General features: G+C 54.6%; 8 protein-coding genes across 8 annotated transcripts; 3 read left to right on the top strand and 5 right to left on the bottom strand.

Moving 5' to 3' along the window:
* Positions 1-364: 364 nt before the first annotated feature.
* On the bottom strand, positions 365-1,335 carry GLOTRDRAFT_139724 (uncharacterized protein; the record flags this gene model as incomplete). Its single annotated transcript, XM_007869647.1, has 2 exons — positions 536-1,335; positions 365-475 (listed from the first exon to the last, which is right to left on the bottom strand). Coding segments are annotated over exons 1-2 (678 nt in total), but the record flags the coding sequence as incomplete, so codon positions are not given.
* Positions 1,336-1,747: 412 nt separating this feature from the next.
* On the bottom strand, positions 1,748-2,440 carry GLOTRDRAFT_130850 (uncharacterized protein; the record flags this gene model as incomplete). The annotated part of the gene is made up of 1 exon (XM_007869646.1): positions 1,748-2,440. One exon carries the CDS (start codon positions 2,438-2,440, stop codon positions 1,748-1,750), a length of 693 nt encoding a protein of 230 aa, XP_007867837.1.
* A 1,715-nt stretch (positions 2,441-4,155) lies between these two features.
* GLOTRDRAFT_63094 (uncharacterized protein) lies at positions 4,156-5,597 on the bottom strand (the record flags this gene model as incomplete). Its single annotated transcript, XM_007869645.1, has 2 exons — positions 4,156-4,678; positions 5,201-5,597. 2 exons carry the CDS (start codon positions 5,595-5,597, stop codon positions 4,269-4,271), a joined length of 807 nt encoding a protein of 268 aa, XP_007867836.1. The 3' UTR covers positions 4,156-4,268.
* Positions 5,598-8,247: 2,650 nt separating this feature from the next.
* On the bottom strand, positions 8,248-9,879 carry GLOTRDRAFT_130848 (uncharacterized protein; the record flags this gene model as incomplete). The annotated part of the gene is made up of 1 exon (XM_007869644.1): positions 8,248-9,879. The coding sequence occupies one exon, from the start codon at positions 9,877-9,879 to the stop codon at positions 8,248-8,250; it is 1,632 nt and encodes a 543-aa protein (XP_007867835.1).
* A 900-nt stretch (positions 9,880-10,779) lies between these two features.
* On the top strand, positions 10,780-11,646 carry GLOTRDRAFT_94737 (uncharacterized protein; the record flags this gene model as incomplete). The annotated part of the gene is made up of 1 exon (XM_007869643.1): positions 10,780-11,646. One exon carries the CDS (start codon positions 10,780-10,782, stop codon positions 11,644-11,646), a length of 867 nt encoding a protein of 288 aa, XP_007867834.1.
* A 364-nt stretch (positions 11,647-12,010) lies between these two features.
* On the top strand, positions 12,011-13,248 carry GLOTRDRAFT_100626 (thioredoxin-like protein). The gene is made up of 7 exons (XM_007869642.1): positions 12,011-12,189; positions 12,239-12,242; positions 12,293-12,431; positions 12,483-12,535; positions 12,595-12,837; positions 12,896-13,049; positions 13,103-13,248. The coding sequence occupies exons 1-7, from the start codon at positions 12,016-12,018 to the stop codon at positions 13,170-13,172; spliced, it is 837 nt and encodes a 278-aa protein (XP_007867833.1). The 5' UTR covers positions 12,011-12,015; the 3' UTR covers positions 13,173-13,248.
* Positions 13,249-13,351: 103 nt separating this feature from the next.
* Positions 13,352-15,649, bottom strand: GLOTRDRAFT_139722 (S-adenosyl-L-methionine-dependent methyltransferase). The gene is made up of 10 exons (XM_007869641.1): positions 15,197-15,649; positions 15,015-15,144; positions 14,843-14,966; positions 14,731-14,784; positions 14,455-14,681; positions 14,254-14,402; positions 14,142-14,196; positions 13,925-14,083; positions 13,723-13,865; positions 13,352-13,666 (listed from the first exon to the last, which is right to left on the bottom strand). Exons 1-10 carry the CDS (start codon positions 15,443-15,445, stop codon positions 13,523-13,525), a joined length of 1,434 nt encoding a protein of 477 aa, XP_007867832.1. The 5' UTR covers positions 15,446-15,649; the 3' UTR covers positions 13,352-13,522.
* A 765-nt stretch (positions 15,650-16,414) lies between these two features.
* Positions 16,415-18,927, top strand: GLOTRDRAFT_78512 (calponin). Its single transcript, XM_007869640.1, has 8 exons — positions 16,415-16,517; positions 16,572-16,725; positions 16,781-16,924; positions 16,981-17,453; positions 17,504-17,630; positions 17,680-18,263; positions 18,319-18,670; positions 18,733-18,927. Exons 1-8 carry the CDS (start codon positions 16,441-16,443, stop codon positions 18,775-18,777), a joined length of 1,956 nt encoding a protein of 651 aa, XP_007867831.1. The 5' UTR covers positions 16,415-16,440; the 3' UTR covers positions 18,778-18,927.
* The last annotated feature ends 2,296 nt before the right edge of the window (positions 18,928-21,223 follow it).

Raw genomic sequence — 21,223 nt, 5'->3', positions numbered from 1 at the left:
TTTGCGCTGGAACGCTTCCCTCTCATAGTTGCTTTGTGGCTTACAGGGGCAGATAGAATATGCGGCAGAGACCTCCCCCGGAGCGAGTCAGATACACCACTCGATCTAGGACTATGTACGACCGGCCCTGTAGAAGGAGTCGACGATCGGTACCCCTGGGCAGTATATCTCCCTGAATCCTGGTACCAGTGGCTACTAGACGATGGTGGCGTTGCTCTCATCGTTGATTGTTGGGAACGTCCGCCAGGTGTCATCGCCCGGTCGACTGGGGACATCGGCGGTCTCCAGATCTCATGCCCTGCATAAAATATCCTGGGTGAGTTCGATCTTGACTGGCTTTCATCACTCAGAACTGCATGCTGCCCGCTTCGGGAGCTTCCTAGAGGCACAACGCGACCAGTTGTGTTTGCGTTTGGGAGGCTTGATGGGCCCGGAAGTGCGGCAGGCGTGGAGATTGACGGGGAAGGGTATTCACCTATGGATCGAGGACAGTGACATTTAGTCACTATCTGATATCGCACTACCGCTCACTCACCTACGACGTTCCTCACGCGATAGTGTAACGGGGACGAAGGTCTTGCTGAGTGTTGTCCAGATTCAACATTAGGAGCTCTCCACGTCCCGCTGATGCGAGTCGAAGCAAAGGATTTGGAGAGACCTGCTACATTCTCGCTGCTCGTTTCCTCCTGTTCGCCTTCCTTGCTCTTCCGGATAGTGTTCAAGATTGCTTGCTGCTCCTTGATTAATGCTTCGGACCATTCCGAATCGACCTGAATGCCAGCAGCCCATCGGCGTTCTTGTCTTTCCCGGTTGATTTCTTCATGATATTGCGCAAGCATAAGCTCCTCAATATTCTTCAGCGAACGCTCATGCTCTTCGGCGAGCCGGTTCCAAGCCACCTCATCCTCCGAGCCTTCCATTCGCCTATCCTGCAGTGTCCTCTCGGCTTCTGCAACCATGCTCGCCTTAGCCTCCTTGATCCGCATCCGCAGTTCCTCAATCCATTCTGTATCTAGCTGGGGTTCCGAGGGCTCCAAGTTATCCGAGCGCACGTCGGGGTGTCTAGCGGAGGCGTAGGCAGATCTGGCAGAGGAGCTGGCCATAAACAGCAGCGGGAACCAGCGCACTGGACAGTGTAGTCAGTGTCTGAAGGCTCAGGGCAGAAGGAAGGAATAACACGAGCAACGAGAAGGGAAAATGTACAGCAGGAGTCAGAACGGTCGGAGACAATGGACAATGGTGGTGGTTGCGCCTCGTGTAGTACTTGTGAACACGTTTCATCCGACTGCGTGGTAACACGAAACAAAAACAGCTCTTACGCGCGTCAAGCAGAACCGCATAACGAGCATTGAGAACAGCTGTCTGCGACGTCGTCGAATGCTCGGTACACGGCAGCTGTTAGATCTAGATCTGATCGTCCAACCGGTACAAATTCCCTTACTATCACGGGCTCGGTAGGGTTAGGTTTACGCAATACTGTGCTTTGCCGCTTCCTTGGAAGACCATGGGAAAGGGTTCTTGGATCCGGTAGATCACCAACACGAAAGGCACGGAGAGTAGTATAAAGAGTGTGGGGAATGATTGCCAGGGTGAATGAGTTAGATACAGTATACAGCGGTCAAAGGAGTGTAGAAGCCTTCAAGACAAGAGGTGCGGAATGTGATACACAATTGCAAAAGGGTGGAGGAACATGAGGGACATGCAATGAGGAGATCTACAAAAGACTGGGGTCCAGTAGTTGCCGGAGCTAGTGCGGGCTCACTCGGTAGTTTGCACTCGTCTCTACTACCGAAAAGAAGGGTTTCTTGATCGTCAAAGGCTTGTCTGATTTCGCCGCGGGCGTCGTGACACTTTTCTTCTCAGTGCTTGAACACACGTAGGTAGGAAAGACACCAGTTCTCTTCGTAGGGCTATCGACCTTCATGGGCGAGGCGGGACGCTCGCGTCGCTTTTGCGGCGTCAGAAGCACCGGCTCACCAAAAGCACTAGTGCTTTCGTGGTTGTCCAGGCAGTCGCCCACACTCGGTCGGCATACGGGAAGCGGTTTCTTCTCACCGAGAAGCGCAGCGGTGGCGGCAAGCTCCTTTCCGGTAGGGACTTTCATTTGCTTGCGGGGTGATCGCACCTCCTTTATACGCTTTTCCTCCCGTCGCTTGTGGAAGGACTGTCTATGTGAAGCGTGGCCAGACACAGCCTCCGATGGCTTGGGGCGAGACTTGTGAGACGGCCAAAAGAGAACCGCGCCTGGGTTGGGCCTGGTCGGGGAGGGTAGAGGTCGACGCGCTTGACGAGGCTTATATTCTTGGGACCGAGGGTCGACGTCGCGAAAGATTCCCCTGGCCGTTGCCCGCGCATCGCCACCCGTTCGAGGCAGGCGGACTGTCTTTGGAACGTCGGCGGGCTCTGGCGAGGGGCTAGCATAGAAGAGTGGAGCTGACATGATATATACCAGAGAGCTGACGAGTATCCAAGGTAGGAGCGCGCTGGGTGTTCTTGTGGATGGATAGGATGGGGGCAAGGCGCCCCGAATTTATACGCGGTAACATGTGGCGGGAGTCAAAGCGCAAGCCACAACCATCAGTAATCAACGCTTGATCAGTGGCTTGCGATTCCCATATGTAGACAAGGCACGCTTGGATGTGTGGCCAAAGCGCGAGTGGCATGAATTTGGTTCTCGGAGATTGCGCTTCTTTGACCCCTCTCAACCCCGAAGAAAGGGAGTCGTTGCCAAGTAAAGACAGTTTTTGATGCAGCATGCCAGAGGCAATGCTCGCCACAATGCACGGTCGCCAACTTACGGAAGGGCTTCGACGGCGTCACATCGCCCAATCGGACGGGAAGCGTTGGTATCAATAAGGCTCTTACCTATCATGGTAAATCATGACTCACGTGGGATTGTGGCAAGTCTTCTGTCACAGCTTTTTCTCTATAAAGAACGAAAAATCAAAGCAACGAATCCCAAGCAGTACACCCACGCAGCATTCTGAGGCCTTCTCTCCATCTTCAAAGCCAACTTACGGATCCAGTACACCCTGATCAAATTCTAGTAAAAGTCCACCCGCTGGTGTACACCTAGTGGCCAGACGCAGCCTCCGATGGCTTGGGGCGAGACTATCAGCAGGGGTCAACACACCTTTTGTCACGTTCTACGACAGGCTCCACGCTGAGTGGCAAAGTGGCAGACGCACGGGAGACCGAGTATTCGAGCTCTATTGAACGATGCCAAGTCTCACGAGTGTGTACATCCCGGACGCAGGCTATATGAGCATCGTGCCCGAGGAACGAGATTTGCGCTTGCCTTGCATCTCCAGCAACGTCGCGTTATCCCGGATCCCGATAGTCTGCAGTGATACTGTGATAAGCCTACAAGCTTGAGCCGGCAGTGATCGCCCGGGCTGCACTTTGCCCTAGTACTCGGTGGGTGACGAGACGGCGAACGGGGAGAAACAGACAGGTTGCCAGATCTACATCTAGACCGGAAGATCAATATGCAAATGCTTTCGAGATGCTATACAACTCCTAGATAATCGGTTCCTTCGTTCAGTGCCGGGGGGTTCACATCGATGCTATTCTGGCCCGGCAGGCGCGAGCCGAAACGTCGTCGATGAGCACCGCCCTTAGGCTGGCTATTGCACCGTCGCGAAGAGGTTGTAAATGATCCTGGAGCCCGGCTGAATCAAATTAGACACACTTAATCATGTTGCATTGCAATTGGCGGTAGCGAAGACTTTACATGTCAATTTATAGTAGTCGTATGCCAGTGTCAGTGGTCGGAGACGACTCTGGGTCTTCGGCTCTGGTTGATGCCAGCCAAACCCGCAGTATCTGGTGCGTGATGCTTGAAATTCGTGATTGCAGCAGTTGCGGCTCCGCCTGCCAGTGTGTGACTCAATAATCCTGACATCAATCTCGAACTACAAGACTTACCGCGAGTACTCACTAGAGACCCTGGCTTCATCATCTACTACTAATCGCCGAACTTCAGCTATCTGGTCCCTTCCGCAGGGGAAGAGTTTAATTGCCTCGACAAGGGACACTAAGTAGATCCAACATGGTTCTTGAAACTTCTTGTCAAATAAAGGCCGAAGGCGGACTCCGGCCCGGTGACCAGGCCACACTGTACGGCCCTCATGATCACAAAGTGGTAATGTTGTACACGCATGCAAGCTATGCTATATTGTGAGTGGTCATAATCATACACGAATGAGGGTATACAGTACAAGTGTTACTACAGTTAGTTGATGCATTGAATAAACGATCCGACGGTATCAAGAGAATGCACTGTTAATATTGGACCGCGTGAGGAGTTCGTTGAGCCCTCTAACAACGACGCCAGCCCCCTCCTTCACCTTGTCTTGCTCGTCTTCCCTGACCTTCGGCAAGTACTTGGTCTCGAACCGATCAGGGTGCCACCTCCTGATGTGCTCCTTGATACGATCCTTGGTCGACTTGTCCGACTGGTGATGAGGCGAGAGGACGTAGGCGCTGATTGCGACCGTCGTGATATCTTCCGGCTCCGAAGGCTTCTTAAATACCGGCCACGGGAAACTATACCAGCCCAATTCCTCGGCAGTCGTGATGAGGTTCCATTGCCGTTCATGTGTCGCGAATAGTTGGATTACATCGTCCTTGGTCATGATCTTAGACATCTTGGCCTGCCGCTCGTTCTCCAATCGTTCTTGTTCCTTCCTAAATTGTTCCTGTTGTTTCCGTGCTTGTTCTTCTTGCCGCCGAGCCCATTCCGCTTCAGAAAATGCATTCGTCGAATACGGAGAAGTACCGGCGTTGGGCAGCTTGGCCGCAGGAGGAGTGCCCCACGCATTCGCAGATGAATTTCCAGCATTCGGGGCGGCGGAAGTCCTCGCAGAAGCAGAGCCCGCAGATGGGTTAGGACGCGGTGTGGAGGTCCAACTGGTCCCAGAAGTACTTGTTGCGCTGGTACTGTTAGATTGTGCGCTGCTACCGCTTGCGTTGGTAGAAGAGGACCACGTCGAACTAGCCTTGCTCGTCCTATCTCCAGATGCATTACTCCCGATGGATCCATTGCGGTTGAGATTTGACCATGGCCCAGAATTGGCGGAAGGAACCCTGGGGCTGCCACTGTCAGAGCCCAGGCTATCCTGTCTCTTCCTTTCAGCAGTCAGCCTCATCTTCTCTTCCTGCAGACGGATTTCCTCCTGTCTCATTTGCTGCTCCTTACGTTTCAGCTCCTCCTCGCGGCGCCTGACCTCCGCCTCCCTCCTGCGAATCTCCTCCTCCTTCAACCTCGCAGCTTCTTCCTTCTTCATAGCTTCTTCGGCCTTTCTTCTGGCTTCCTCCTCCATTCGCCTGACTTCCTCCGCTTTCCGCGCGGCCTCCGCTGCTTTCCTCGTGGCCTCCTCTTCTTGACGTCTCGCCTCCTCCGCTCTCCGAGCGATGTCCGCGGCCTCAGCAAGTCGCACAGCCTCTTCAGCGATGCGCCGACTTTCGGCTTGGGCTTCTTCTAGCATCCTCTCCTCGATCATCTCTATATCAATCGCGTATATGTCGTCGTCCAATCCTGCAAGCCAATCGTCCCCATCTTTACGCCGCGGCTTGACGTTGTCATGATTCCGCATACCCCGCAGGGATGACTGGGACCGTTTACTGGACACGTCCCGCGGTGGGAAGTACTCTACATCAGGATCGGAGGAGGGCGACGCATCGTCAAAGTCCAGGATTGATCTTGACCGAGCGCCATATATGGAGCTGTTCGGCTCATACGGAGATGCTCGAGGTGCTGGCGAGCGCACCGGAATAGGCTTTGTCCCCTGGAAGGAATGTGCAGTGTCGTCAGGAGCCGGCCGAAGTTCGGGTATCGAAGGCTGACTGCGCATACTTGGTCGCTGCCAGCTGCGCGACATGTCCTCAGGCGGAGAGCGCGCCGACGGGAAGTGAACACGAGGGTCCTGCGGTGACGTCGAGAACGTAGAATACGCCATGGTCCTCGACATACCCGGGTTCTGCGCATTTTCTATGACGAATGACGTCTGCTTCGACAAAGGTCTGCTTGCAGAAAGATTGGACTGGAACGGCGACCCAGTCTTATCCGCGGGCGATCCGTACATCGACTGCATCGGGGGGTTCGCAGAGCGAAGGGACTGACGATCCTCGAAGGAACCCGAAGAAGGGAATGTCCCGCTGTTCTCCCTCGGTATCCGGGCTGGCGTCGTCCAGCTACCGGAGTTGGGACTGACCTGCCTGTTGGCAGGATCCTCTCGAATGAAGGACTTCTTATTCACAATCGGCTTATGACTGACGGAGCCGCTCGGGCCGTTCGGCGTCCCCGATGCCTGCTGTGACGCAGATGGTCCGCTCGGCGGTGGATAGTTAAGCGTTGGCCTACCATCCGAAGAGACCGCGGAGAACCGGACTTCCTGGCTCCTCCTATCCTTATTGCGACGATTGATGTCTGTCCATGGGACCTCCGCCTCAGCGACTTCCTCTCTTTCCTTCTGCGACCTGTAGCTAGCATGGGCTGCTGCATCGGAAGGACTATACACTTCATTCCCAGGAGGCATGTAGGTGTTCGACCTTCCTAGACTGCTCACGCTATCACGCCTCCGCAGCGCTTCTGTGCTCATTGACTGCTGTGAATACGTCCTAGATGCCATCGGCTGCTCATCCTGTGTCACAGGCGGCCGCCAGAACTCCCCTACAGACATCTTGGTCGAGCTGGAACTTGACCGGCGTCCACTACCCCGACGTTCCCGCCCACCGTAATAAGCGCCCTCTACATCCGATCGGCGAGGCGAGTCTGACATTGAGTAACGAGGTGATTCCGCGAATACGCTGGGATCCGGTAGCGGAGCGTGCTCGTCTACACGGTGAAGAGAACTACGTTAGAAGACCTCAATTCAGTCGTAAGGACGCTTACTCACCTCTGCCGTATCGTACGCCATAGTCTGCGGGAGGTGGAGGTCTGGGGCGGCGGTGGGTGTCGGGTGACGGAGTATATTCATCTGCACAGTACGCGGGATTTACATGAGTCAACCAGAACTGACATGCTTGATGCTTACTTACCTCTGTCGTTTCTGGGACCGCGATCTAGGGGAGGGGCAGGCCTGTGTCGGCGCTGGGAGTCAATGGTGGACATCGGAATTGCCTCGTTCAGACCCACAGAAGTGAGATGCTTGGATAGATCTGACGCAGAGTCGTTACTCTCCTGCGGTTGTTCGTCTTGCTTCTCCTTCTTGATGGTATCCAAAATAGCTTGCTGCTCCTTGATCAAGGCTTCCGACCATTCTGAATCGACCTGACCTCCAGCAGCCCATCGACGTTCCGCCCTTTCCCGGTTGATTTCCTCCTGATATTGTGCGAGCATGAGCTCATCGATATCCTTCAAGGAGCGCTCGTGCTCATCCAGTAGCCTCTGCCGCATCGCCTCATCGACGAAACCTTCATTCAACTTATTCTGGAGCGCCCTCTCAGCCTCCGCCACCATGCTGGCCTTAGCCTCCTTGATCCGGACGCGGAGTGCATCAATCCATTCCTTATCCAGTTCCGAGTATTGCTCCTCAGGCTGATTTGAGACAACATTGGGAGGTCTACGGTAGGTGTAGACAGGACTAGCAGAGATGGTCGCCATAGATCAAGACCGCCACACCAATAACGGGGACAGCGTTGGTAAGAACCAGGACACGATCAGGACTGAAGACGGAAGAAAGACTAACGAGACAGAGATATGTCTCTGAACCGCAGGAGGTCAAGGGAGAGAAGAGACCTCGTCCTGCGGACAGTCTGACGACCGGGATGGGCCCTGAGGTGATCGAGCCTCGTGTCGCCTACACGCGTTCTACCAGACTCCGCGGCAGCGTATAAGGAAACTGGCGTCTGTCGATGTCGAGAATCAAAGCGTAGAGTCGTGGGCCGAATATCGCGAGCCCATGTATCCTGTCGTGGTAGGAAACAAGAGTATAAGGGCCCCGGAGGGTGCTCGCCCGCCCAAGGTGGCGGTAGGAGTGCTGCTGCTAGATTTGGCGCATCGGGTCTTGTTCCTCTTCTGGGAACACATTTCCTTTTCCTGCACGCGCATTCCACGTCGTTCGTATGGTTAGGTTTACCCGGCGCCTTGTCCGTCATTGGCTGAAAGAAATTCAACTTGACTTGTGGCATAAAATCTATTGGAAGGGAAGGCATACGTGGGTTACAGAGGAGGGTAGAGACGGGCATAGAGTACAGCATAATATGGTGCGTATGAGGGATAAGCATAGGCGGCATGAAAATCACTCAACCTTCCTGCGTCTGAGTCATACCAGCAAGATTAGCCAAAATCTGCAACAGACGACTGATCAAGCAAAGCAGCGTTTCATGAGCGTTTGAGTCGAATTTGGGGAGCAAGGTGCCGATCCAGTCAGCAGAGACCCATTTCTCCCGCTCAGCCTGCAGAATCTCTGCGGGTGACAGACGTTCCGTGTCCGTGCGAAACGGATTCAACACGTATTCCCAAACCGCAACCTCGTAAAGTGCAGAGAGTTTACTCGGGTTTTCGAGCAGCGGCCAGGGGACGTGCGCGCCAACATACAAGATCTCGCTGTTGGCAGGGTCGAGCAGGACGTCCCATTTACTCTTCTGCTCTTGCACTCGAGCCATGATCTTCCTAGTTTTCTCTTTGAGGGTGCCATCGGCCTCCGCTTTTGTCCTTTGCTCGTGAACGAACCTCTGCCACTGACCGGGAACCCAGCTCTTCAGCGCATCCTCCCTGCCGAGAATAGCCTTGGAGTAGCTCGCGCGCTCTGTCAGATCCGTGTCCACCTGGACCCCTCGCTCTTCCATTTTCCGAGACTTCGGGACCTTCGGGACAGGGAGCGCAGCCTCGCCGCCGGATCGCTTATCAGGGCTCGCTCGAATGTGAGGTATTGCTCTCTTCGCAGTGCCTGCCGCATACGCGCTCGATTCATCAAGAACGCGTGAGGACCAGTCAAGATCGTCCGTGAGCATCTCCAGCTTACGCTGGAGGGCTCTTTCCCTGGAAAGCAAGATCTCCGACCGCAGCGGGGTAAAGACTTGGTGGCCATAAGGTAGGTCTCCCTTCCTTCCAAGGCGTGTCCGTGGAGAAGGAGGAGAGCGCCTCCCGTCGGGAATGGCTGGGATTTGTACCCTAGACGACGTCGATGGCGTTGCGGGAGTCTGCGGTAAGGCGTATGGTTTCGACTCTTTCCGCTGTACCTTGTTGCGGATCGCGCCGTTGACGGGCATTGGTTTCATCATCAATGGGCCCTCCGGAGACATTTTCGCCGCACTCGCCCGAGAAGACGGAGACTGCGCCTGGCTAGAGCCTACCTGCCGCCCGATTTTGTACTTTAGCAGCCCGCCCGGCGGCTGAAACAGACGCATATGACCCTTGCTCGAGGGCGGCATCATGGGCGGCGACCCCGCGTGTACAATAGGGGATTCCAATAAGTCCGCCATGGTAGCGAACACATCCTTGGGTGGAGGTGACAGCTCCTTCGGTCTCAGAAGAGGACGAGCGGAGCCCGACTTCCCAGCAGATTTCGTGAGGGACTTGAGAGGCGATGTGGGAGGGCCAGCAGCGTCCACTCTGTTCTCAGCCTGCTGGGCGGACTGGACTCGAGGCGCAGCATTGGAGGGGCGAGGGGGCGTATGCGGCGCGGAGCCGGGGGAGAACTCGAACTTGGATGGCTCCGCGGTGGTAGAAGACAATCTTCCTGCCCGCTCGGCAAGAGAAGCTTCCGGCGCCGCCCTCTGTTTCGCCGACGACGAATCCTGCGTCACCGACTTGCCCTTTCCCTTGGTTGTAGTCTTCCGATATTTCTTCCGCACGCCAGCGTCCTCCAATAGCGGACTAGCCTTAGACTTCTTCGATGGCGAGAAAGCCTTGAAAATGCTGCCGAGATTCATAGTAATGCGTTATAAAACGTGGAGAACGCCTGGTTGAGGGTGGGGATGGGGCGGAGGGCCAGGAGTAGACGTGCGGAGGGTAGGCGAGGGCACGAAGACTTGCAGTGCGCGGGTCGAGGATGTGGTTGAGGATAAGGCGCGGAGGAAGCGATAGCTCAAGCTTTTGAACATGCCCTCACGTGACGGAAGTCTAGGGTCATCAGATTCGATACCAGCCACGGTTATCGATGGTTGACGCGACAACGGGCGATAGCCATATCGAGAACAAAGGAAAGCGGGACCCACACCGGCAAAGCGCGGTGGCACACCCGCGTACTTACCTTGACTCCGGCGTGTTACTCGGTCCTCGACCTCCGTTGACTGTGGCCACGCTTCGTTTGGCAGATCAGATCGATAATATTGGATGGCCGCTGAGACAGGGCAATGCGTCCGTGCGTCTGGTACAACGTGTCTCCTGTGATATTCCTGTGTCCGGAACAAGGAGGCTGATACGGATAGACCTACGCCGTCTTGAGTGGCACGAACTCACTTTTGACCCGGCAGCTCTCCTTGGTGTTCTTGAATGTGGCACAGCCTCTTAGACCCTTGACAGGACGCGCCAGTGGCCATTGAATTGTTGCAAAGGGGCGAAAAGCGTCCGGCAGGGGGACCCTGTCAAATATCCAAACGTAAGCCGTGGTATCGATGCCGGAACAGGACCTGGAAAGAAGCGCAACTCAATCCAAAGAGTCCTGCAGCCAAGTCCATCCACTTCCTCTGCCACACATCGCCAGGCTGCGAGACTATATAAGGCGTGCCAGATTAACGACGAAGTCCCAACACTGCGCCTACCGAGCCCACTCGTCCTCATCACATCCGCCAGCCACATCCCACGCCTACCACTCACTACTCACTTCAACCATGCCCACCATCGCTAAATTGTTCAAGCAAGTCGAGGCTCTCGTCTACAACCAGCGCGCCATCGCCGACACCGAGACGCGCGTCTCCGTCGCCGAGAACGGGGACAATTTCCACATCCGTTGGAGCGCACACCCTGACGCCCCTGGGGTCCCGCTCGCTGAGCTCTACCAACTGGCACGCAGACTCGTGGATGCCTACCGTGCGGACGCGGACAATATCATGGTCACGCTCACCGAAAATGGCCAGGGCTTCCGCCTGCGTTGGATCTACAATGGCGCGGTGCCGCCGCAGCCGCGTCATATAGACGGGGACATGAGCCTGAGGGCGTTAGCGGATCCTGACGCCGCGTCTGAGGCGTCCTCGACTTCAGACGGGGAGTTTATGGTTCTGTCTGACGAGGAAGACGACGATACGACGATAAATGGCGAGGAGGTGAACGAGCACGATATGCACCCGGATGACTTGACGAACCATATTATGGTGGGCCTTCGAGAGGTAGGGCGGGGGTTGGATGAAGACGGACGGGTTGTTCCTCTTGATGGAGCAAGACGCTCTGAGGCAGGGCTCGACGCTCCTCAGCAAGATCGTTCTGACTCGACTGGCTCGAACCATAACAACATTGATGAGGCCCGGTCGCCTACGCCAGGGCCCTCTCGCCCTAGTGCCTCAAGGGGCGCACAGCCGCTGGGGCGGACGGACACCGAGATTGTCGACCACAGGGCTGGAGTTCGTCCCGGAAACGTCAATGCACGTCAAAACTATAGGCTCGCACCAGGTTTCCAGAAGCAAATTGAGGAAGAGATGGCTCGTGAGTTCCGTCGCCGCTGCTGCGGCAAGAACCTCAGGAGCCCCGCTAAACGCAAGTAGCCGTACCTCGATCTTGGCTCGCACTGGAGACGGAATGGGAGTATTGGAGAGCTAGACTACAATGCTTTCGACAACGATGTACGACGACGTATGCTCACCTTTCTATTTACCATCCTACTACTCCTTAGACACTCGTTATACAATGTCGCTTTTACCTCTGGAGACTGACAGTACCTGGAAATGATAACAAAGGACATCAGCTGGCTTAGTTCTGCGGAAAGATTTGGGACAAGGCGTCGCAGTCGTCAACTTCAAAGCCCTTAGGCTTCTCTTCACAACAAAGGACATGATATCAAAGGCATGAGTCAAGAACAAAGTCGCCAAATTGGGATGTGGTCAAGGTTGTTCGAAGCCCTTTCCTGAACCACCATGTCGACCGCAAAGGACACCGGGAAGCACTACCGCACCGAATGCACCGGCCTCGCTCTGGAGACCGTCAAGCAACACTCCGAGCCGGCAGACATCACATTTTACGGCGCATGTTTCTGCCCGTTCGTCCAGCGAGCATGGGTCGCGCTTGAGTACCTGGGCATTCCGTACCGTGTAAGTGCAGACGACATGATCCGACAAACGCGTAGTGAACATTCCATAGTACTGTTCGCAACCTTCGTTCATGAATGGACCTACGTCTGAGCTACGTCCACAGATGAAGTTGACCCGTACAAGAAACCGCAAGAGCTCCTCGAGGTCTCTCCCAAGGGTCTTGTCCCCGGGCTGAAGCTCCACACTTTCCACCCCCCGCGCGGGCTGAGCGAGAGCACTGTCATCATGGAATACCTCGAAGAGTGAGTCCTCTCTGTCCAGTCGTTCCTCACTAACCCTGAAACCGCACCCAGTCTGGCAGCGAACACGACCAAACACGCACTCCTTCCCCCCATCACTGACTCCTGTAGGCTCTCTTCAAATTAATCCCCCTTCCCTACCACTCACCTAACCTCATCCATGCAGATGCACGCGCACTCATCCGCCTTCAATCGGATCACATCAACCGCACCCTCGTCCCCGCCTTCTACCGCTTCCTCCAGGCCCAAGACCCAGATTCACAAATCTCCGCCGGGCAGGAATTCCACGCCGCCCTCGAAGACCTCGCCGCCCACTTCGGTCGTGCTGAATGCGAGGGCGTGTCTGCTGCCCTCGGGCTGTGGAGGGAGGACGGTGACCTCAGCTGGACGGACGTCATGGCGGGGCCTTGTACGTCGAATGCACCTCTTTGACTGAATTGCGCGCTCTGTCTGATATGTACTTCCAGGGTTGTTCCGGGCTTCTAACGTTCTAGCCCACTACCGCTTCTTCACTCTCCCGGAGGGACTCAAGTTTCGCGCCTACCTCGACAGGCTGTTCAACCACCCCGTTTTCAAGCGAACTTGCAGCACCGAGGATTTGTACCTTGACAGTTACGAGAGGTAATCACCGCTGCACTCGCTGATAGATTTGTTGTTGACAGTTCAATATGCAGGTATGCATGGAATCGCCCGAATACGAGTCAGGTTGCAAATGCAATCAACTCGGGGCGAGGGTTACCATAGGGTCCATGAAGCATGTATCACATCCCGTGTAATTTCTCTGCTGTATGAATGCATCCAATGCGTATCTGCTTTGTCGGTCCTGCCTTGCCCTGTTCTGATACACGCTCGCCCAGACCATGGCGCTGGTGTTGCGGCAACTCTAACACTGCTGCCCCGTATCCATTGTCCTGGAAGGCCACCCGGAGGCTGAATCTGAACTGCTATACTGATCGTCATAATGTCTACATCGAGACATTGTAAAATACCCGTTGAGGGCCCCTATTGCGAACCACATAATAATACATAGAAGTCTCCACCCGTTGAGGGCGATCTAACAATCCCCTTTCAACCTGATCTGACGCCCTCGAATCTTACACTGGAATCGGCTCAGAGACCAAGAACCCGAACGGCGTGTCGTCCCTGCGATGCGCCTGCACGGGCTTCCACCCCGTCTTCTGGCATAAATCCGCCAGGTGCGCGAGCGTCCGCTCTTGCCCGTTGAAGTTCGTGAACATCTAGCATCGCGAAGAGTCAACTTCGATGTGTAGTATAGACAGGGAAGAAAACGCACAGCCATGTCCAATGCATACGTCGTCGCGCTCCCCTTCCCGAAGTTCGCGAGTAGGGGCGAGGGCGCCGTCGCGGTCTTCGCACCCGGAATGGTACGCGCCGCGACGGAGTCGTCCGGGCACGCGTACGGGATCATGAAGTCACCTGTATAATACGCCTCAGTCCCACCGCGACGACCTTAGCAAGGGAAAGAATGGACGAACCGATGAGCAGCTTCGTCTTGGGCGCAGCAGCGGCACGCAGGTTCTGCAGGATGCGGATGCACTCGTGGTCGGGCCAGTCGTGGAGGACCGTGCGAAGCAGATACACTGAGGCGGGCGTGTTCGTCGGCAGCGTGGGTTGCGGTTGGAAGAACTCGTGTGCTGCGATGTGAATCCCCTCAGCACAGGCATTAGAGCGGCGGGACGCATCGACACTCACGCTGGAACTGTACCCGCCCTGACTTGATCGCTTCCGGGAAGACTTCATTCCAGTACTACAAGGCGTCTTGAATCAGGGCACGGGTTGACAAAGGGAAAGGAAAGGTACCCACAGCAATGCCGTGCTCACACACCTGCTCTCGCTCCTGAATAACGATCTTCACATGCGGGTGCGCACGTGCCACGTACATCGCAGGCATGCCCGTCCCGCCGCCGACATCCACCACCACGTCCTCGGGCGTCAGCCCTGCCCAGTCGAACCCTTCACATTCGTCAGCACCGAGGACTCGGCCACAAAGAGGAGGAAAGCGAACCATGGAGAATCGCATCAGGACTATTCCACAAGCTCGTGGCACGCATCGCGGCGCTGTACCGCAGCAAGCGGCGCTCGTTTCCGGGCAGCTCGATCCACCAGAAGAACTGCTTGTCGGTCCCGGACCATTCTTGCAGGGGCGCGTGGACCGCCGAGAAGGAGTGGCCCTTTTCTGGAGAAGACATGGTTTCCCACAAGTGCGAGTTCGCTTTCATTACTTCGTCCGTCCTGAGATGCGAGGTTATGGTAAGATGGATAGAAAGAGGGACGAACATACACATGGTCGATGAAGCCTGCAACGCCAGACGTTCCGCTGTATTTGTCTGCATTCCTGAGGGTGGTAGTAGGGTTTGCAAATGCGAGACTAGGAGATGAGACGAGGAACGCACGGCGAGAAGAGATAGGACGCGGGCTTTCCAGTGTCGATGTACGACGAGATGCGGTTCGAGGCGAAGACGTTCGGCTTGACTTCGCGGAAGATGTGATGGCTCGCCAGGAGGCGCATCACACGGGCTGGATGGGCTCAGCGGGGGGAGTAGAAGCGGCTACCGCTCGACGCACCGAGTTTCGTAGGCTCCAGCCCGTTCTGGGCGGCGATGTCGTTGACGTGCAGCCCGCTTGGCCCAGCTTCGCGGAGTATCTCCGCGACATTGCCTTCCTCCGCGACTCGTATGCATGAGCTAAGTGTGTACTGCCCTCCGCCATCATGACCAGGCCCTGCATCATCGCAAAGAGACACTCACAGCAAAGATGCCGTCCATGACGTGGATAAACGGTGTGCGCACGGTCGCGATGAGCTGGTAGCTCGCGCCGACGAGCGCGTTCAGCGTCTCGACGATCTCGGGGTCGCCGAGGGCAGCCTCGGAGGGGGAAGTGCTATATGGCTCATTGAGATCCGGGAGGTCGAGATTCTTGGAGGCATAATGGGACTGGAGGTGGTCGATGGATGAGTCGATGATTTCGCGGAGGGAGAGGAGGGTTTTGAGCGTCATTTTCGACTGGGCTGGGTCTGTGAGCGAGGGGCGGGCTGATAGGGAGGGCTAGTGAGGTCAAGGGTTTGTATTTATCGTATGCTCCCCGATAAAAGAAGTGGGTCATGGTTATTAAAGTGATAGGTCTATGGGACGGCATGGGAATCAGAAGACTAGTCGACCGAGGGCAGGGAGTATTTCGTGAACTGATGGACCGCAGGGTGTGAACGCTTCCTCCTTGTGGGCTTTCCGAGTCGGCATAGCATGCGAAGTGCAGGGACGTATTTATCGCGATGCGAATGATCAGGTTCTAATGCAGCAATATTGTGAATATAAGGACATAGATAGATGCGTGAACTTTATAAAGGGGTAAGAAGATGCGTGAGATAGGCCGCGAGTCCGTGAGGAAGCCAGAAAAGCTTACCTGATTTAATCAAGACCTGCGTGCTGCAGGCCGATCTACGTCATTTCAAGGGCGCAGCATACGACGTCGAGCGAGACCGTAAGAAATGATAGGCCTCGCTGATACTGTCTGACTCGGCTGATTCTAGAGAATATAGGCAGGCACTTGAAGCATCCTAGAGGCCCCGAGAGAACGTTCCCAGAGTCAGGAGCCGCTTATTGCGCCATCCGGTCCGATGCGAGTTGGGAGTGCAGCAACCGTGACATAGATGAGTTGTGAGCTTTGTCGCGTGAGGCCTTGAGGATGCAGCGCGTCCGCAGCCTGCACTGTGCGCAGCTGCTCGCAGTGCACAGTGCAGGCCAGGGGACCAAGGTTTCCCCGCTATTAAAGCAGAGCCAGAGGATATCAAGGCCCCCTTCCAGCTTCAGCAGCGTAGACGACAGCGGCGACAGAGAGCGAGATGGTGACAACGCCGGGTCGAATGCGCTACTCCCCCCCTCCTTCCGGATATGGCAGTGTGGGAAGCGTGACGCACCGGCGGACTGCGACTGCGAGCCAAAGCCAGAGTCTAAGTCTGCCCCCTTTACTGCACAAGCAGCAGCCACCGCCCGCCATGCAGGCCATCCGTCTCCAGAAAAAGTACCCAGAGGTCAGCCAGGATGAGATGTTTGACCTCATTAACCGCTTCAAGTGAGTTTCGCAGTCAATCAGAGGGAATCAGCGGTGGATTGACTGGTCTCGCAGTGCAATTGATACAGACTCGCCCGGCCGAGTAGACAAATCGGCCGTGTTACATGCATTGGAGGCGCAGGGCGAGTCGTATGACAGAGCACGAGAAACGCTAAAGCATGTCAGCGTGGACGCGAGCGGGAAGGTCGAGCTCGAGGACTGGGTCGAGGTGAGCATGCCTTGCAGTCTCGGCTGGATCCCGGGGATCTCATACTCTCTTTCAGTTGAATGTCAAGTTACGTTCGCAAAGACAGCAGAATGTGCTCCCCACCAGAGCCGGTAAGGTTACTGTGCAGGGGTCCAACGCGAATGTCAGCCATACCATCAACGAAGATGAGCGGCGCGAGTTCACGAACCACATCAACGCCGTGCGTGCCCGTCCCCGTTTACTGAGTTATGGTGTCGCATCTAACCTCTTTCACAGGTCCTGGAGAACGACCCTGACGTCGGCGGGCGCATCCCCATCCCCACACACACCATGCAGCTCTTCGACGAATGCCGCGACGGCCTGATCCTCTGCAAGCTCATCAACGACTCCGTCCCTGACACCATCGACATGCGTGTCCTCAACAAGCCCACGCCCCGCAAACCCCTCAACGCCTTCCAGATCACAGAGAACAACAATATCGTCATCACTTCTGCCAAGGCCATCGGCTGCTCCGTTGTCAATATCGGCTCGTCCGATATCGCAGAGGGCCGTGAACATCTCATCCTCGGGCTCATTTGGCAAATCATCAGGCGGGGCTTGCTAAGTAACGTAGACATCAAGCTGCATCCTGAGCTGTACCGCCTTTGCGAGGAGGGCGAGACAGTGGAGGATCTCTTGAAGTTGACCCCCGACCAGATATTGTTGAGGTGGTTTAATTATCATCTCAAGCAGGCAGGGTGGAAGCGGAGGTGCGCAGGTCTGTCAATGGTAACAAGACAACACCTGACAGTCTGCGCAGAGTCAACAACTTTAGCAAGGACGTCTCCGATGGCGAGAATTACACGGTCCTCTTGCACCAGCTCAAGCCCAACGATTGTTCCCTCGATCCCCTTCAAACGCGCGACCTCAAGACGCGCGCAGAGCAAGTACGTGGTGTCCACACCTCCTCTATCATAGTAGTCTAACACCTTGCAGGTCTTGCAAAACGCCGCCAACATCGGCTGCCGCAAGTACCTCACCCCGGCCTCGCTCATCTCCGGCAACCCACGGCTGAACCTCGCCTTCGTCGCCAACCTGTTCAACAACCATCCGGGGCTCGAGCCACTCGACGAGCAGGAAGCCAAGGACTACGGCGTCGTCGAGGACTTCGACGCCGAGGGCGAGCGCGAGGCGCGCGTGTTCACGCTCTGGCTGAACAGCCTGAACGTCGAGCCGGCGGTGTTCAACCTGTTCGAGAACCTCAAGGACGGGCTCGTCATCCTGCAGGCGTTCGACAAGATCCTGCCGGGCTCGGTCGTGTGGCGCCGCGTGAGCAAACCGAAGGAGGGCGGCGGGCAGCGCGCGAGTTATCAGGCGCCTGTGCAGGACGATGAAGAGGAGGTAGAGCTGGGGATCACGCCGAACCAGCCGACGCTGAGCCGGTTCAAGTGTGTGGAGAATACGAATTATGCAGTGGAGCTCGCGAAGCAGAACGGGATGCACCTTGTGGGCATCCAGGGCGCGGATATCGTGGACGGGCGGAAGACGCTTGTGCTGGGGCTCGTCTGGCAGCTTATGAGGTGCGTATATCTGATTTTCTGAGAGTAGGGTGTTTGGTTGATGAAGGTGGTGTAGGATGAGCATCACGAAGACGCTCACGTCGCTGAGCAAGACGGGTCAGGGTCGGCCGATCAGCGACACGGAGATGCTCAAGTGGGCGAACACGACGGCGCAGAAGGCGAAGCCGACGGCCAAGCAGATCCGCTCGTTCAAGGACCCAAGTCTGACGACGGGGATCTTCTTCTTGGACTTGCTCGAGGGCATCAAGCCCGGCATTGTGGACCCGACGATGGTGATTAATGTGAGCGAGAGCGGGGATTATGAGGATAGGAGGCAGAATGCGAAGTTGGCGATTTCGATTGCGAGAAAGATGAATGCATTGATATTCTTGGTGCCCGAGGATATCGTGGATGTAAGGCCAAGGCTGGTAAGTGCGGGTTTGGTCACATACTTCTGTGTTTGCCGGCTGAACGTGCATTTGCCCCGCAGATTATGACATTTGTCGGGAGTCTGATGAGTATCGCGCAGTCATGATGCACTATGGCGTAATTTAACACTAAAGGAAATGTTGTGAAGATAATGAAGTACCTGGGGATGTACAACATTAACTTGGATAAATGAACTTTACAAATGTACTGCTAATTAGCGGAATAAACAAGAGCATTGCATCCAGCTGTGCCGTTGCTGTGCAGGTTAGACATATGCCGGGATGGAAGGCGCGAATAGGCCGTTCAGTCCCAAACACACATCCAGATTCTGGCGGATTCTGGGCAGGTCAAATTCTCCCAGAATCCAGATTCTGCAGAAGTTCCGATTCCTCTAGAATCAGTAGTTGTATAGGGCTCTCTGGTGATCGAGAAAGCGAGCGCTTAACAGGGGTTATACCACTTACAGCCCAAATTACTCGAAATGTAATAGGAGCACTTGGGAGGTATTCGGCGCTGCGCGGCACGCCAGGTCCGATTCCTAACATGTAAAAGTCTATGGTAAACCAACGGCAGGGACTCTACAAGCAGGAAAATAATCTTTCTTGCTCCCCGGGCGCTGCACGGCATCAACAATGCCCATAGTTATTTCATCTTGACCTGAATGATACTGAATGATATCAACTTCTAACTCTCAAGTTAGTGGTCTGCCGGTGTGGTCAGAGTCTTCGATCCATCAGATACTTGGTGTCAAGCTTTACAGTTACATATATCTGAGGAATAGATAATAAGTGCCTTCTTTGCCGCCCTAGGGTGGCATTCCGCCACCCTCGATCAGTGTTACTGTAGAGTCAGTGTACTGTTTTCAACACTGTCATAGCTTGTACCGTAGGCAACAGGATGCTTGCCATTGGCGCAATTCCACAGACAGCCGGGGAATGCCTGACAGTGCCACCCTACATATTTGGAATTAATTTCTATCACACAAACAGTAATCCCCGACATAAGGGGTAATACAGTGTCGGTCGCTCAAAACCGATGCCTCGGGCATAGCCGAACGCGTGATGGTATCTCGTCCCGGGCAAAGACTCCAATGAGCCTGAAAACAGCGCCAATCGACTCGGATTGCCCGTAGCTTTCAGGCTATCTGATTACTTTCTCGAAATTCCGATATTTAAAATTTCGACATACCTGAAAAGTGAATTTGAAGCGGAGTTGCGTCGGAGTTACTATATATAGATATGCATTGATGGCTGTAATTAGTAATACACCCTAACCCTAATGCAGTTAACCCATAATGGGTCTACTACCCCTATGTCAGGTCCCATTCTCGTTACACAGTTCTTGATACTGAGAGCAAACTGAGAGTGTCAGGTAAGCTTGAGGGCATGATGAGCTGACTTGTGGAGATCTAGAATCATATAATACGCCCTCATACAGCACTATTTCTGGAGTAAGGTCACCTTGAAGGGGCACTGGGACTTCTGTGAGTGAGGATACCTCACCTTTCGATGCTTGTGATACACCAGTCAACTCCAGGATCATTCCCTCAGCGAAATCCGTAATATTGATATTTCCACCCCTAAAAGTGAACGCTTACGTAATCCATAAAAAATCGAAATTGCAGGATTACGCATATTTTGGCCAGGTTTATGTTTCAATTTTTTTTCTGGAGGTCTGCGGCGCCCTAATTAAGGCGCTATGGAGGCGCCGATCCTTAGTGACCGACACTGTAGTTCCTATTTGTTGGTGGCGGTAAGATTTAGATCGGGCCACCTACCATTTATGAATACTATCATTGGACCAGTAGTGAATGATTTGAACTGTTCCCTAGTTAAGTCATCTTCCTCTAATTGCGCGTACCCCAAAATTGGTGTGAATGGTTCAGATACTATTCTACACCCTCTGCAAATTTCTCAGATTTTTCCAGAGGGTGTAGAGGTTGTACGGCGTAAGGGGACGGGAAGTGAATAAGATGTCACACGTGTCACAATAGGGCTGTGGCGGGGCAGCGGTCACGCTCTGTCACGCTTAGACCTCGGAGATGCAAGACAGTTTTAAATCCTGAACGATGACCACTCCTCTGTTCCACATACAAACTTGAACATGGCATCTACAGACATTTATCATTACAGAGAAACATTGCCGAAGGTATAGGGTAGCCACAAGGTCCCCAGTGCATAAAAGGGACGGGAAGTGAATAGTTATTCACTACTGGTCCAATGATTGTTATGATTTTCCCATGCTTATCTCATTCCATTTCCATTCCGAGCATTGCTATTGGACCGTACCTTTCTCTGAGTAGACCTTCCCACGGACGCTATCTTCTTCTCACACGTTATCTCCCTTGACTCACCTTCTACCAATAGGCGCCCTTGTATTCCTCATTTCTCTGAGTTACGTTCTCACAGGATGGCTTACGCGTCCTTTCTTATTGTTCTCTCCTTTGGGTATTAACCCCTATACCAGTTACTATATATACTGTAGGAAAACCCATGTATTCCTTAGTTCAACCTCCTGTTGAATACAGCGATTACCTGGACTCTTGACTTGAC

Source organism: Gloeophyllum trabeum (genome assembly GCF_000344685.1).
Source record: "Gloeophyllum trabeum ATCC 11539 unplaced genomic scaffold GLOTRscaffold_00010, whole genome shotgun sequence".
Lineage (NCBI taxonomy): Eukaryota > Fungi > Basidiomycota > Agaricomycetes > Gloeophyllales > Gloeophyllaceae > Gloeophyllum > Gloeophyllum trabeum.
This window is presented reverse-complemented; position numbering and strand designations above follow the sequence as displayed.

Bases quoted from the DNA above. Each gene is read 5' to 3' on its own strand.
- GLOTRDRAFT_100626 (XM_007869642.1), top strand. From the start codon at position 12,016: ATGTCGACCGCAAAGGACACCGGGAAGCACTACCGCACCGAATGCACC. The intron at 12,432-12,482 runs GTGAGTCCTCTC...AACCGCACCCAG, and splicing joins ATCATGGAATACCTCGAAGA to TCTGGCAGCGAACACGACCA. The intron at 13,050-13,102 runs GTAATCACCGCT...TTCAATATGCAG, and splicing joins TACCTTGACAGTTACGAGAG to GTATGCATGGAATCGCCCGA.
- GLOTRDRAFT_139722 (XM_007869641.1), bottom strand. From the start codon at position 15,445: ATGACGCTCAAAACCCTCCTCTCCCTCCGCGAAATCATCGACTCATCC. The intron at 14,682-14,730 runs GTATGTTCGTCC...CTCGCATCTCAG, and splicing joins GCAGGCTTCATCGACCATGT to GACGGACGAAGTAATGAAAG. The intron at 13,667-13,722 runs GTGCGTTTTCTT...TCGCGATGCTAG, and splicing joins CGTATGCATTGGACATGGCT to ATGTTCACGAACTTCAACGG.
- GLOTRDRAFT_78512 (XM_007869640.1), top strand. From the start codon at position 16,441: ATGCAGGCCATCCGTCTCCAGAAAAAGTACCCAGAGGTCAGCCAGGAT. The intron at 16,518-16,571 runs GTGAGTTTCGCA...CTGGTCTCGCAG, and splicing joins GACCTCATTAACCGCTTCAA to TGCAATTGATACAGACTCGC. The intron at 17,631-17,679 runs GTACGTGGTGTC...AACACCTTGCAG, and splicing joins TCAAGACGCGCGCAGAGCAA to GTCTTGCAAAACGCCGCCAA.